The sequence below is a fragment of the Microtus ochrogaster genome, chromosome 8 (genome assembly GCF_000317375.1).
Source record: "Microtus ochrogaster isolate Prairie Vole_2 chromosome 8, MicOch1.0, whole genome shotgun sequence".
In the NCBI taxonomy this organism is placed as follows: domain Eukaryota; kingdom Metazoa; phylum Chordata; class Mammalia; order Rodentia; family Cricetidae; genus Microtus; species Microtus ochrogaster.
This window is the reverse complement of record NC_022015.1, coordinates 34,432,400-34,447,216: the sequence shown is the minus strand read 5'-3', so window position 1 is coordinate 34,447,216 and position 14,817 is coordinate 34,432,400. Positions and strand designations below refer to the sequence as shown.

The window sequence follows — 14,817 nt, the reverse complement described above, 5'->3', positions numbered from 1 at the left end:
CAAAATGGCTTACAGATTGGATGGTAAGGGTGCTATCCGGGGAGACTCTCAGTGGAGGGGTAAGACCTGGCTAAAGGTTAAAAGGGCTGAGTCCTTGCAGGATGTTATCCCTGGCCTTTGCCAGTCATGCTCAGTCAGCTTCCTGGCGAACCATGCTGTGAACAACTTGTCTCTGCCACAAGTTCCTGCAGCTTTGGTGTTCTATTCAAATGCACGGGGTCACGCAACCATGGACTGATCCCTCAAAACCCTGAGCCAAATAAACCGCCCTTCCTTCACACTGTTTCTAGTTGGGTATAGTGACCCGGATATAAACAATGCAGTCCACAAAGTCACCACTGCTTTTCTTTCAGTTTGTTGCAGAAGCCAATGACCTTCCCCTAGTCTGTGGCCTGAGGCCTCCTCAGTGACACATACACATCCCATAGGCACAGACAGATGGAAATACACTTGTGTACACGCACACCTGTGTACTCACACCTGAACACACACTGTCCCTACAGCATGTGGACAAAGGTCTCACCCATAGTGGAAAACCTTGGAAAGGAACTCATGGTGGGAAGGGGCCTTTGTTCACCCAGTGCTCTGAACAGAGCCCAGAGCCTCAGAGTAAGTAATACAGGTGGTAGAGTCACATCATGTCTGGTGTGCAAAAAAACAGTAACTGGACCCCGGGGATCCTAAGGAACCCTCTCCAAACTATCTAGCCCCACCCGGTTCCCAGAAGCCATCCACATAGTGGGCAGTTCAGATCCTCGCAGAACCAACTTAAACCACACGACCAGATTGGCTATGCCTGAGTTTATTATCATAAAGCAAGGGATGGAACAGAAACTCTGAAAATAAATATCTGCAGAGAAGAAGCCAAGCTAGAAGAGGAGGGAGCTCAGAGGGTCAGCAGCATGGTGCGAGACGGGAAGGGAGGAACATGGTAGAACCCATTCACTTCCTTCCCAGAAGTCGGGGACTGGACCGCCTGACGCGGACTTGCTGGGCCTGGGGGAGCGCACAGACGGTGTCCTGGCAGAGACAGCTCTCAATGTGCGTGTAGGTGTGGCTCAGCTCACTGCCATCTGGACATTCCAGGGTCACCTGGCGCTCGCTGGTCCTCTCCTCCTTGCAGCAAGAGCACCTGTGATCCAGATCCTGGACCTGGGCAGAGTACCTGGGGACAGGAGGGGCAGAATGAGTCCAGCCTCCGTGGGAGCAGCAGCAGCATCTTCCCTCCACCACCGGGGCCTGTCTGTGAGCTCCAGCTCCTCCACCCCTCCATCCATCTCACACTTGCAGCCTGAGACTCACATGGCGAAAGTCCCACAGGAGCCCGAACAGTAGTTCATGGAGACATTCTTGGAGCAGCCATTGTGGGAAATCTCCTTCTTGACACGGATGAGAGAGCAAGGGACTGCGGTGTTGTTTTTAGGAATACCTGGGAGGAGATGCAAGTGCAGGGGCGGTCTAAGACTGGCTCGTGATCTCCTTTTCTCTCTCCCTCTCCCTCTTTTTCCCTTTCTCCCTCCCCCTCCCTATCCCCTCCCTCTTCCTCCCCCTCTTCCTCTACTGTGCTGTTTTTTCTCCTCTCTCCCAACATGGCTAGCCCTTAACTCCCAGTCTCACTGTTCTTTAAGGAAATGAGCCCCCTTCCTGGAAGGGGAATCAGAGTGTAGTAGACACAGTAGGAACAGGAGTCCCGAGGTACCCTGCCCTGGTGTCTTCCTGCCCAGGGTCTGGCAAAGCCCACCCACCACCCTGTTCCACCGGCTGTACTCACAGGTCTTACAGCAGCCATTTGGCATGTACGTGATGGAGCCCTGAAGGGAAAGAGGAGTGTGAGGGAAGCCCAGAGCACCCCCAGCAGGTGCGTGCCCCTTCATGGGGTGCATAAGGAGGGTATGGAACAAGCCTCCCGGAAGCCAGGCAGCTGGGGCATCAGGCAGTGCACAGTGCCAGAGGGGTCCCACTCACCGGAACACATTCATCGGCGTTGAAGTCGGGGCAGGTGATGTTGGAGATAGAGGAAATGAGCTGGTTGTTGATTTTCAAGCAGCTGAAGAAGGTACAGTGGTCGTTGGGGTTTTTCTGTATCTCCCCGGGCTGTGGACACAACATAGAATGAGGAGGAGCAAGTGCGCCTCCAGGGAGGCCAGCCCTGGAAGACCTGGGAGCTACAGCTTCACGGTCAGTAGTCCCTGGGCAAGTGACATCCAGAAGAGAGTCTTGGAGACAGGAACTTACCTGCTTGTGGTTACACAGCATAAAAATCTCTAACCTAGGTCTAACCTATGAGCTAGGAAGTGACTCTGAACGGGGAAAGGGCCTTTGAAAATCTCAGGGAAAGAATCTGTAGATGAGGTCATCCTCCTTGCAAGAGACACAGAAGACACATGGGCTCAGATGGAAAGGAGGCTGCTACATGGAGACCAAGTCAGAGATGATATAAACACAGCCAGACACCTGAAGAAGAGGAGGCAGGAAGGCTCCTCACGCTTCCGCCAGCCTTGACCCTGGACTTCAGAGCTCCAAAAGTGGAGCAGCCACCCAAATACATCACTCAAACCAAGTTTTGTGGGACCTGGGATGTCTCAAGCCCAGTGACTGACAAGCTCGTGGGTGGAGCCTAGAGCGCCGCCCCCTGCCCGTGAACACACACCTTCAGGATGATATACTGCTGGTCTGGCCTCTCAATGATGCAGTGGGTCTGCTGACATTTCTTGCAGCACTCCCCAGGGACTTCCACAGGCTCAAAGCCCTGTGGACACAGGAGAGGACAAGGCTGAGATCAAAGACTTGTCCCTGCAACCGGCCAGGTCCTGGGATCGCTGGAACACCCCACCTGGGGCGAGGCTCGCACGCACAGGGAACAAGCGTCATGGTGGGAGGCACAGTTCGGCAAGGAAGATTTTTTTTTTTTAATTGAAGGCAAATCATGGAAATGAACATGGAACCATGTGCCTCTTTGAAGATGGGAAGAAGGTAAAGGAGGCAGGAAAAGGGAAGGAAGGGAGGAACCCCACTTACAGAGCTGCAGGAGATGTTGCAGGGCACATGAGTACAGGAGATGTAGTTGACCTGGGTGGCATTGTCCATGGAGTCGGTGCATACACATTCCTGGCACTTGGTGGAGTACACTGGAGACCCAGGCTTTAGGAACAGGCAGAGAAGTAAAGGGGCCGCACACACACCATCACCCATGCATACTCCTTCTTCAGGAGACAGACAACGCCACCCATTCCCCCCCCCATACCCTCCCAGTTCAGAACTCACCTGGTATTCAGCATTCTCGTGCACACACACACCCTTGGGTTCTTGGGGGGGAAAAGAGTGGGAAAAGCTATCAGAAGCCATCCAGCCTCAGCCTGGCACACAATCTAAGGAGGCTCAGGGCTGGGTGGATGCACAGCCATAGCCATGATAAAGACACACAAGGAGAATGCATGCTCCCTCCACGGACCCCTTGTTCCCAGCCTGCCCCGCCTGCTGTTCACAGCCTGCCCCACCTGTGGCCTTCCCTTGCCCAGCTGGCATCACTTACCACAGGAGTAAACTGGACAGCATATTTCAGGCACACTGTGGCTCTTGACTTCGAATCCCAGCGAGCAAGAGGGACGTTCCGCACTGCATAGTTTGGTGTCACACTCTGAAGGCAGAGCAAGAGTGTGGTGACCAGGACAGATCACACAGGCAGAGCACCACCTCCCACTGCAGAGCATGAATCCAGGCCCCTGTGGAGCCCACCAAGACCAGGACTTGGAGTTGGGGCTCCTGACCTGCATCCCACTCCCCTCTCAAGTGAGTATAACCTGAGTTAGCCAACTGGGTGTGAGGTGGGGGGCAGGAAACCTCACCTACAGCAGGCAAGGTCAGTTACACTAGAAGCCCTAGTGGTCTGAGAATGGTTCCCATTCCCCAGGGGTGTCCTTACTACATGTGGTTTTGTTGCAGCACTTGTTATCTGGGTCGAATTCTTCGACAAGGTAAGTGCCATCCTCCTCGCATGTGGTCTGGTTCTCCCCAGCACATATCTTTGGATTGCAGACAATGCCCTTTCCACCCTCCAGGCAAACACAGTCCTGGCAATCAAACTCAAAATGCTCTCCAAACTGCAAAGAGAAAAGATCAGATTAACACCACGTTAGCCCTACTATGACACGTCCATGTCCATGGCCAGCCAGAGAGGAAAGAGCTGGACCAGGTAGCCAGATGAGGAATCAAGTGAGACAGCCTTATCCCTCATCACCTCTGAACTCATAGGGAAGGTTCAGGGACAGCCCAGCACCTGTTCATTCAAGGCCACTGATATCACACAGATGTGACTTGCTCACCAGCGTCCACCAACACCTCCTGGCATGCAACGGACACACCACACATTGTCTACTGGTTTTTTAATTGAGCTAAAGAGTCAACCAATGACTGTGGGCAAACACGGGAAACAGGACCGAAGAAGGCAACATGCCAGCCCACGTTAGTCAGAGTATATGACTGGTGAGTGGATGGGTGGATGGATGGTTTGATGGATGGGTAGATGACTGGAAAGATAGAAAGATGGATGGATGATGGATTGATGGTTGGTGGCATAGATGGATAGTGTAGGGGTAGTTGGATGGGTGGATGGTTGGATGGATAGGTGGATGGAGGATGAAGGGTTCCGATGGATGGGTGGTTGGATAGATTTGTGGGTGCGGAATAGGTGGATGGATAATGAATTAGTGAATGAATGGAGGATGGATGGATGGATGGATGGATGGATGAAGGATAGTTTAATGAATATGAATAGGTGGACGATGGCTGGGTGGCTGGACGAATGGATGGATAGATAACAAATGGATGGGATGAAAGATAGATGGTGGACAGGTGGTTACTTGGATAGCTAATAAATGGATATACAGATGAATAGTGTGAATAGATGGATGGATTATGGATGGGTATTGGAGAGATTGATGGGTGGTTGAATGGATAATGGATAGGTGAGTGGATGGATGGATAGATGGATAAATGGATGGTATAGATGGTTAAATGGATGGTATAGATGGTTAAATGGATGACAGACAGCTCAAGGTAATGGACTGATGGATAGATGTGCCAATGGATAGATGGGTGAGTGGGTGGATCTCACCCAGGACTTACATGGCTCAGGATTTTAGGGAAAATTCTCCAAGCACAAGGGGAAACCTACCTCTCTGGGCACATTGTCAGGTCCCACACAGCCTAGGAAGAGAGAGGAAACAAACTCTGTTAACACTGTCATGATATTATAAGGAACTGAGATGTGCTTTCTGGCCCTGCCCCTGAAGACACAGAGGCACAGGAGGGAGGCAGTAGGAGTAGGAGACATACCACAAGTCTTCACACAGACATCAATGGCAGGGGAAAACTTTGTGGTGCCTTCAGAACAGAAGCAGCCTTCCACCAAGATTGTGAAATTCTGGGAGGCGCTGGAATGGTAAGACACACGTTCAGAAGGAAGGAGCGATATAGGCTGGGGCACAGCTCTGGCAAGGGGCTAAAGCTGACTGGACTGCATGAGCAGGACTAGGAAACCAGCGGGAGTCTTCAGGCAGCGTACCTGGACTGGCAGGTGGGTTCTTCTGCAGGGCCACAGGCCTTGTACTCCTTGTGAGATGGACACTTCACAGCTGCAGGACAGGCGCAAGAATCAAAAAGATAAGACTGCCCCTCCCTGGAGTGACAAAGCTACCCAGCCCTTCCTACCTAGGACTTCACCCCATGCAAGCCGAGGATGGGGAGCTGCCCGGTACCCTTGCCTGACCGACAGATCCCCAGCACAGGCAATACATGGGGAGAGATGAGTAGCACTTACAGCAGGCCCCCTGAGTATGGTTCCGCCAGTCAACGCAGGTGCCTTCCTTGGCACAGAGGGCTGCATAGGCCTGTACACTGGCACACTCCAAACCAGAGTTAGGCACAAAGCAGCTATCAAACAGGCAGGCTTCATAGTAGTGCTTTGGAGGCACGAAGGGGTGACACTCGGAGAACAGGCTGTGCAGGGAGAGATAGATCACACTCTGGTCAGCACCCCAGCCTCTCCACATGCTTCCCTGGCCTCCCCTTGGCCTACCAGAGCCTGCTCAGAGGACCCTGCCAAAGAGGCCCTACGCTACCAGTAGCAGAAGACAGAAAGTGCTGGCACCTAGAAAAAGAAGGGCATGCGCCTGTGTTATCAGACGTGCAGAGATGTACTCTGCACACCTGAATGGTCGCTGGTTGCCAGGATGTCCCCTTCCAACAATCCTGCCAACGGGTTACCTAGCTGTGACTTCAAACACGTACAGGGACAGGGAATGTCCTCCTGTGGCTACCAGATTTAGGAGTTCCTGACCCGTGTCCAGGCTCAAACCTGCCTCACTGATCTGCTAATGCTGTCTGGTCAGTTGATCTACTCAGGGTCTCCAGCTCACCTGAGCCGGCACCTGGCCAGAAGGTGCGGGACGTCTGAGAGCAAAGAAAAGTGCTGGGGTAGGGGATGTCAAAGAGGATAGCTAGGATCTGGGGAAACAGAAGCCAGGTCCTGAGGCCCCCTGTGATCTGACACCCATCCACAGTGACAACCCCAGCTCTCTCAGGCCCTCACAAGGGTTGCTCTGCCTACTTGGTAGACAGTAGGGACAACAGAGAGATGAGACCTCTTGAGACCCTATATACTTTGAGATAGGATCTCAACCGCCTAGGCTTGTCCTGATCCTCTTGCCTCCACTTCTCCACTTCCCACAGTTCACCTGCTCTTGATGAGCTCACAGATAGGAGACACAGTGCAGTTCTCCGGTGGCAAGAACCCTGCTGTCGTAACGGCTGGGCGCTTGGTGGTGAAGCTGCTGTGAGGACAGTGTGGCTTGGAGGGGTCGTTCACCAACCACTCGTCAGCAGCAACCTCACAGTCGGAGATGATCTCCCCGCTGGGCAGGATGCAGTCATCTTCAGTACTGTTGGTGCAGGTGCCTGTGCACAGAGAAGCCACCCGTCAAGCCAGCACCAAGACACACTATCAGACCCAGGTCGGGCCCTGGCACCTTTCCTTCTCCAGCTCAGGCTCCCTGTGCCCCACTGGCCAGGCAAGAGGGAAAATTCAAAGTCAAGCTAACATCTGATGGCTCCTCACAGGGACCAGACACAAGAGAATGCCACAGTGCCTGCCCACAGAGGAGTAGAGAACCCACAGCTAGGCGACCGATGCTCACACCCAGTCTTGCCCTCCAAGGAAAGAGGCTGTGGGGGGGGGGGACTCACCACACTGGCCCTTCGTGTTGTTGCCAAAGAGGTGGTAGGGCAGCCGGATGGAGAAAGACAGGCCGTTGTAGGTGATCTGAGCTTCCAGCCTGGGGATGTCCACCACATAGTTGATGCCAGATTCGTATACCTGCACCCCAAACTTCTGGTAGGGCAGAGCCACTACCTGCTTGTTCACCTGCACCTGTAGTCAACATGTCTGAGTCAGGGAGGGCCTCTGAGACTGGAGCAAGAGGCTGCCACATGCTCGGGGCTTGCCCTGCTCTGTCCTGTCCCACCATTGCCCTCTCTGGAAGTCATATAGCTCGTCAAGAAGGCCGAGTTGCACCTGGGGATAGCACCTAGGTTATCTCTACCCCTATCTGAAAGGGGAGCTTTTCCTGCCCCTTACCGCTTTCCCTTCCCTTCTTGCTTCCTTTCCACAACACTAGGACAGACGTTTGTCCCAGCTCATCCCAGGAGATACCAAAGAACGCTCTTCCCAGGGACTTTGAGGCTCCTCGAAAGGTTCGGGGCTCCTCAGATGTTTCCATTGATATCACCAATGACCCAAGGATAGAGAAGACTCAGCTAGACACAGCCACTTCCTGTTCACCTGGCCTCAGAGAGGAGGTTTCTGTGCTCACTTCGAGAGCCCATGAGAAGAGCTGACATGACCCTAAGGAGGCTTTAATGTGCTGTGGTTCCAGCCAGGTCCAGTGAATCCGCAGCCTAATCCTCGGTCGCCTGGGGCCCACAGTAAAAGGCCATGAGAGACACACTTTGGCTGCCCAACCACATACCTGCACCACAATGGGCATCAATTGCAGAGTCCTGATCTGCACTTCCTGGGTCTCGTGACGCACAATTAGTGTGCGGGGGCAGGATACCTCGTCACTGACATCACAATGGTAGTTGTCAATGTAGACCCCAAAGTTGTCCACCGTGGGGGTAATCTCCTCCATTAGAACATAGGAGCAGTTACCCTGGTAACTGTAGTAGAGCCCATCGAAGGTGACAAAGTGCGGGTCCCCCCAGCCGGTGCAGTAGCCTGTGGAAGAAGATTTGTAAGTTGATGTCATCCAGGATTCAAGGGACAGGCTGAAAAAGCCAGCAGTCACTAAAGGAGCCTGAAAATCCTGGTCCCTAAGTTGAGCCACTAGGGACTTCCAAGCGGGAGCAGATCTTCTAAAATCATCTTCCCAGTTGGTCCAGAGACACACCCCCTCTTCTGCAGGGAGAGGCCTTGCTTTAGAGTCAGAAGGTCACTCTTAACCTCAGAAGCATCCTTGCTCAGAAAGGTGCCTCTGCCCCACCAGCCAAGACTTCTATCTACCCCCCTCCTACCCAGGGAGACATAAAGGGTATTGAGAAGTCCCTAAGACTGGCACAGCCTACAGCAGGTGCTTAGCAATCAAAGTCTGTTCCCAAGAGGCTAGCCCTGCCGCTACTGGTACCAAAGAAGAAAGGACCCTGGAAGGCATATCCTCAGACAGTAAGGCCTTACAGTCACACTCCCAGTGCCAGCAGCAGCCATCAGGGTCGATGACACGCACAGGCTTCAGGCCATTGGAGCAGGTAGGCATGGGCGGGGGTTCGCACTTCCGCTCCACAAGCTCCACTACGTTGTCATGCTTGCAAATGGCCATGGTACAGTTACATAGCCACCAGGTCTCATTCTCCTACAGGAGACAGGGCATGGGCCAGTCAGCAGGCAGCCCCTCTTAACTTCCCCAGTCTACACAAGAAGATAGGACCCACTCAGGGATGGAGCTGAGGGAGGCTAATATGAGGAGAAGAAAGTCAGGATATGGGGAAAAGAGAGAAGGCCAGCGGACCCTAAGCCCACGATGTTTTGGGAAATATCAGCCCTACTGGAGAAGGTGCAGGGTGTGGGAACATGGGCATCTTGGACAACCAGGAAGGGTGTCATTCAGATGGTAGGTACCCAGACATGGACCTGTTCAGTATCAGGGTAAGAAAGCCATATATTATCCACTGACCTGTCTAGGAGGATCAAAGTCAAGGCACCACCCAGGGGTGGAGGTTGTGGTTGTTGACTTGGATGATGTGGAGAGTGTGGACTTTGAAGATGTGGTAGATGATGGTGTGGAGGGTGTAGACTTTGAAGATGTGGTAGATGGTGTGGAGGGTGTGGTCGTCGGGGAGGATGTTGGTGTTGATGGTGTAGAAGTTGAGGGAGTAGATGGACAGGGCCATTTGAAGATTTGGAGTTTGCACTCCACAGAGCAGTTCACATAATAACAAGTGTTCCCATAGGTATTGTTGTAGATCAGTTCACCTAAAAGGGAAGAGAAGGACGCAGTCTTTACACCATCCAGAGGCAAAGCTAGCCACAAAAACACACTGATCGATTCCATGGAGGCCTTGGAGAGGGACTCACTGTCCTGGAGGAGGGTACTTAGGGGATAAGACTAAAGTTAGGTGAGGTATGAGGGTAAGCCCCCTAGTGTGACATTAGTGGCATTGCAAGAAGATGAGAGACCAGAGCCGGCACATCTCTCATGGCCTGATACCTGCATTGTATTTTGATGCAGAATGAGGAAACCATCGGGTGCCCGTGCCATGTTACTTCCTAGCCTCTGGAATGGTCAGCTGGATGACCAGGTGCCAGGGACATGTTACTGTACTTCCTAGCCTCTGGAACCGTCAGCTGGATGGCCACGTGCCAGGGCCGCATTACTGTACTTCCTAGCCTCTGAAACTGTCAGCTGGATGACCTCCTATTATTTACAAATCATTTGACCTCAAGTATTTTGTTAAAACAGAAAACAGACTAACACCCACCCTACTTGTTCTTCTGGCCTGGGAAGAGCCCTGACCTCTGGTTCATGTTCCAAGTAAGGTGAAGCTGACCACAAAAACATCCACCCATGACCAGCATCCAGCCTCCTGAGAAAGCTTCAAGTTGGGGTCTGACCCTGGTTCTACTCACTAGAAAGAGCAGGGAACAGCCTGAGCTTTGTAAACATTAGACTTAAACACCATGGATACCTGGGCCATAGTACATGTCATCCAAAACACAGCAGGTAACCAAGGTGCCAACACTGGTCCAGTCAGTGATGGGAGAGGTGATTGGGGAGGCTGAGGAGATTGTGCCCCAAGAAGAGGTCCTGGTGGTCTCCAAAGTAGTTGGTGTGGTTTCCGTGGTAGATACTGGCACAGTGAAGGATGTAGGGGTGGATGTGGAGGGTGGTCTTGTGGTGGGTGAAGTTTGTCCTGTTGTGGTCCTTGAGGAAGTAGATGTGCCTGTAAGAACATTGTGGGTCAATGGCACTGTTCATCTCAGATGCTGCAGGGCTCAACCTGCAGGCCCCGCCACAGAGAGAGAACAGCTGGCACAAGAAGCCATGGTGAGGTCTCAAAACCTTATATCTACTCACCAGGATTTGACGCCACCATGCACACTGTGTGACTGTCACACTGGACATCTGACAAGGCCAGACTAGCTACCCTCCAAGGCCTTTTGTGCCATGCCCAGACAGAGGAGTAGCCCTATGCCTTACACCAACCCTGACCTAATGCAGTCCAAGATCTCCCTGGGCAAACTTTCCCCATGGATATCTTTCAGTCCTGGGCTACACATTTTGTGCTGAAGTAGCTCTGCCTGAGGAAAGTCTATCTACAGGAAGGTAGTGACCTGTTTCCAATCAATTCATCAATCCAAGGGGTCTGACTCAGTAGGCAGGGAAGGTCTAAACCTTCCAGGGAACTTGCCTCACTGCACAAGATCAGGGTCATGAACCACAAAATACTGACTCCAGGCTCGAGTTGTGAGGCTGTAAAGCTTCCCTGGTAAAAATGAAGCTCTCCTAAGAGAGGAGGAATGGGGTGGCTTCCCATGTGTACTTACCGGAAGTAGTGGTGGAGGGTCCCGGTGTTGGTCCTGGAAGTGAAGAGGGTGTGCTGCCCGCTGACGAAGTGATGGATGGTGATGTTCCAGGTGACGATGCAGTGCTAGACGTTACTATGGTGGTAGCAGGGGTGCTAAGAATGATGATGGACTCCGTGGGTGGGGAAGAGGGGAACACAGTGGTCACAGGTGTTGATGGTTTCGTTGGAGATTTGGAAGGAGTTTGGCTAGTAGAAGATGTTGGAGCTGTGTTTTCAGTGGAGGTAGAGGTTGGGATCGGTGTCTCTAAAGTGGTGGCAGATGGGGTTGGAGTCTCTGTGATGATGGAAGTGGAGGTTGGGCTTTGGGAAGGTGTGATGGTGGTAGCAGAAATAGGAGAAGATGAGGGTGGAATTTGTGTGGTTGTAGAAGTTGAGGTTGATGACTCTGTGGTGGAAGGTGTTGGAGTTGGAGGCAATGTGGTGGTGTGGACTGGGCTTGGTGTCTGGATAGTGGTAGATCTAGTAGTGAAGATGTCTATGATTGGCGTTGCAGGTGTGGTATGTGTTGTAGATGTTAAGGTCTCTGAAGTAGTAGGTGATGGGGTTGAAGTAACTGTGGTAGTCGAGGTTGGGGTTGATGTCTCTGTGGATGTAGATGTTGGAGTAGAGGTCTCTGTAACAATTGTTGATGTTGTCATCTGTGTTGTAGTAGAAATTGGAGTTGAGGCTTCTGTGGCAGTAGGTGTTGGGGTTGTAGGAACTGTGGTGGTCAGAGTTGGGGTGGATCTTTCTGTGGTGGTAGATGTTGGAGTGGAGGTCTCTATAACAATGGTTGGTATTGTGGTCTGTGTGATAGTAGATGGTAAGGTCTCAGTAGTGGTAGGTGTTGGAGTTGAAGTCACTGTGATAGTGGACGTTGGACTTGGTGTCTCTGTGGTGGTTGATGTTAGAGTGGACGTACCTAGACTAGTGGTTGTTGTGGTTTCTGTAGAAGTAGATGTTGGAGTAGTAGTTTCTATGATGGTAGGTGTTGGGTTGGGAGTCACTGTGGTAGTCAGATTTGGGGTTGGTATCTCTGTGAGTGTAGATGTTGGAGTGGAGGTACCTTGACTAGGTGTTGGTGTTGTGGTATGTGTGGTAGTAGATATTGGAGTTGAGGTTTCTGGGCTGCTAGGTATTGGGGTTGAAGTCACTATGGTAGTCGGGGTTGGGGTTGGTGTCTCTGTGGTGGTTGATATTGGAGTGGATGTACCTAGACTAGTGGTTGTTGTTGTGGTTTGTGTAGAAGTAGATGTTGGAGTAGTGGTTTTTATGATGGTAGGTGTTGGTGTGTGAGTTACTGTGGTAGTCAGAGTTGGGGTTGGTGTCTCAGTGGGGGTAGATATTACAGTTGATGTACCTTGACTAGGTGTTGGTGTTGTGGTCTGTGTGGTAATAGATATTGAAATTGGGGTTTCAGGGCTGCTAGGTTTTGGTGTTGAAGTCACTATGGTGGTCGGGATTGGAGTTGGTGTCTCTGTGGTGGTTGATGTTGGAGTGGACGTACCTAGACTGGTGGTTGTTGTTGTGGTTTGTGTAGAAGTAGATGTTGGAGTAGTGGTTTCTATGTTGTTAGGTGTTGGGGTGGGAGTTACTGTAATAGTCAGAGTTGGGGTTGGTGTCTCTGTGGGGGTAGATGTTGGAGTGGAGGTACCTTGAGTAGGTGTTGGTGTTGTGGTCTGTGTGGTAATAGATATTGGAGTTGAGGTTTCTGTGGTAGTAGGTGTTGGGGTTGTAGGAACTGTAGTAGTCATAGTTGGGGTGGGTGTCTCTGTGGGTGTAGATGTTGGAGTGGAGGTACCTTGACTAGGTGTTGGTGTTGTGGCCTGTGTGGTAGTAAATATTGATGTTGAGGTTTCTGGGCTGCTAGGTTTTGGGGTTGAAGTCACTATGGTGGTTGGGGTTGGTGTTGGTGTCTCTGTGGTGGTAGATGTTGGAGTGGACGTACCTTGACTATGTGTTGGTGCTGTGGTCTGTGTGGTAATAGATTTTGGAGTTGGGGTTTCTGGGCTGCTAGATTTTGAAGTCACTAAGGTGGTCGGGGTTGGGGTTGGTGTCTCTGAGGTGGTAGTTGTTGGAGTGGAGGTCCCTAGACTAGTGGTTGTTGTTGTAGTTTGTGTAGAAGTAGATGTTGGAGTAGATGTTTCTATGATGGTAGGTGTTGGGGTGGAAGTCACTGTCGTAGTAAGAATTGGGGTTGGTGTCTCAGTGCGGATAGATATTGGAGTGGAGGTACCTTGACTACGTGTTGGTGTTGTAATCTGAGTTGTAGTAGGTATTGGAGTTGAGGTTTCGGGACTGCTAGGTATTGGTTTTGGAGTCACTGTTGTGGTTAGAGTTGGTGTTGGTGTCTCTCTGGTGGTTGGTGTTAGAGTGGAGGTACCTAGACTAGTGGTTGTTATAGCTGTTTTTGTAGAAGTAGATGTTGGACTAGAGGTCTCTATGTTGGTAGGTGTTGGGGTGGGAGTCACTGTGGTAGTCAGAGATTGGGATGGTGTCTCTGTGAGTGTAGATGTTGGAGTGGAGGTACCTTGACTAGGTGTTGGTGTTGTGGTCTGTGTGGTAGTAGATATTGGAGTTGAGGTTTCTGGGCTGCTAAGTATTGGGGTTAAAGTCACTATGGTGGTCGGTGTTGGGGTTGGTGTCTCTGTGATGGTAGATGTTGGAGTGGAGGTACCTAGACTAGTGGTTGTTGTTGTGGTCGGTGTAGAAGTAGATGTTGGAGTAGTGCTTTCTATGATGGTAGTTGTTGGGGTGGGAGTCACTGTAGTAGTCAGATTTGGGGTTGGTGTCTCTGTGGTGGTAGATATTGAAGTGGCGGTACCTTGACTAGGTGTTGGTGTTGTGGTCTGTGTGGTAGTAGATATTAGAGTTGGGGTTTCTGGGCTGTTAGGTTTTGGAGTTGAAGTCACTGTAGAGGTCGAGGTTGGGGTAGGTATCTCTATGGTGGTAGATCTTGGAGTGGACATACCTATACTAGTGGTGGTTGTTGTGGTTTGTGTAGAAGTAGATTTTGGAGTAGAGGTTTCCATGATGGTTGGTGTTGGGGTGGGAGTCACTGTGGTACTCAGAGTTGTGTTTGGTGTCTCTGTGGGGGTAGATGTTGGAGTGGAGGTACCTTCAGTAGGTGTTGGTGTTGTGGTCTGTGTGGTAGTAGATATTGGAGTTGAGGATTCTGAGCTGCTAGGTTTTGGGGTTGAAGTCACTATGGTGGTCGGGGTTGGGACTGGTGTCTCTGTGTTGATTGATGTTGGAGTGGAGGTACCTTGACCAGTAGTTGTAGTTGTGGTTTTTGTAGAAGTAGATGTTGGAGTAGATGTTTCTATGATAGTAGGTGTTGGGGTAGGAGTCACTGTGGTAGTGAGAGTTGAGGTTGGTATCTCTGTGGGTGGAGATGTCGGAGTGGAGGTACCTTGACTATGTGTTGGTGTTGTGGTATGTGTGGTAATAGATATTGGAGTTGAGGTTTCTAGACTGCTAGGTTTGGGGGTTGAAGTCACTACAGAGGTCAAGTTTGGGGTTGGTATTTCTGTGGTGGTAGATGTTGGAGTGGATGTACCTTGACTAGGAGTTGGAGTTGTGGTCTGTGTGGTAGTAGATATTAAAGGTGAGGTTTCTGGGCTGCTAGATTTTGGAGTTGAAAACACTAAGGTGGTTGGGGTTGGTATTGGTGTCTCTGTGGTGGTAGATGTTGGAGTGGCC

The 14,817-nt window shown here is 51.4% G+C and overlaps 1 protein-coding gene across 1 annotated transcript in view; it reads right to left on the bottom strand.

The window, feature by feature from the left end:
* Positions 1-942: 942 nt before the first annotated feature.
* The window catches only part of Muc2 (mucin 2, oligomeric mucus/gel-forming), a 33,515-nt gene continuing 19,640 nt past the window's right edge, over positions 943-14,817 (bottom strand). Inside the window, exons 29-50 of the mRNA XM_005351535.2 lie at positions 13,005-13,068; positions 12,807-12,941; positions 11,096-11,345; positions 10,237-10,491; positions 9,225-9,523; positions 8,729-8,903; positions 8,025-8,272; positions 7,243-7,426; positions 6,735-6,954; positions 5,819-5,997; positions 5,564-5,633; positions 5,335-5,432; positions 5,174-5,205; positions 3,923-4,100; positions 3,533-3,637; positions 3,265-3,305; positions 3,019-3,141; positions 2,651-2,749; positions 1,966-2,094; positions 1,772-1,811; positions 1,303-1,429; positions 943-1,165 (exon numbers count right to left, since the gene is read on the bottom strand). Of these exons, the coding sequence (XP_005351592.1) occupies positions 943-1,165; positions 1,303-1,429; positions 1,772-1,811; positions 1,966-2,094; positions 2,651-2,749; positions 3,019-3,141; positions 3,265-3,305; positions 3,533-3,637; positions 3,923-4,100; positions 5,174-5,205; positions 5,335-5,432; positions 5,564-5,633; positions 5,819-5,997; positions 6,735-6,954; positions 7,243-7,426; positions 8,025-8,272; positions 8,729-8,903; positions 9,225-9,523; positions 10,237-10,491; positions 11,096-11,345; positions 12,807-12,941; positions 13,005-13,068 (3,274 nt within the window). The remainder of the gene's footprint in view (positions 1,166-1,302; positions 1,430-1,771; positions 1,812-1,965; positions 2,095-2,650; positions 2,750-3,018; positions 3,142-3,264; positions 3,306-3,532; positions 3,638-3,922; positions 4,101-5,173; positions 5,206-5,334; positions 5,433-5,563; positions 5,634-5,818; positions 5,998-6,734; positions 6,955-7,242; positions 7,427-8,024; positions 8,273-8,728; positions 8,904-9,224; positions 9,524-10,236; positions 10,492-11,095; positions 11,346-12,806; positions 12,942-13,004; positions 13,069-14,817) is intronic.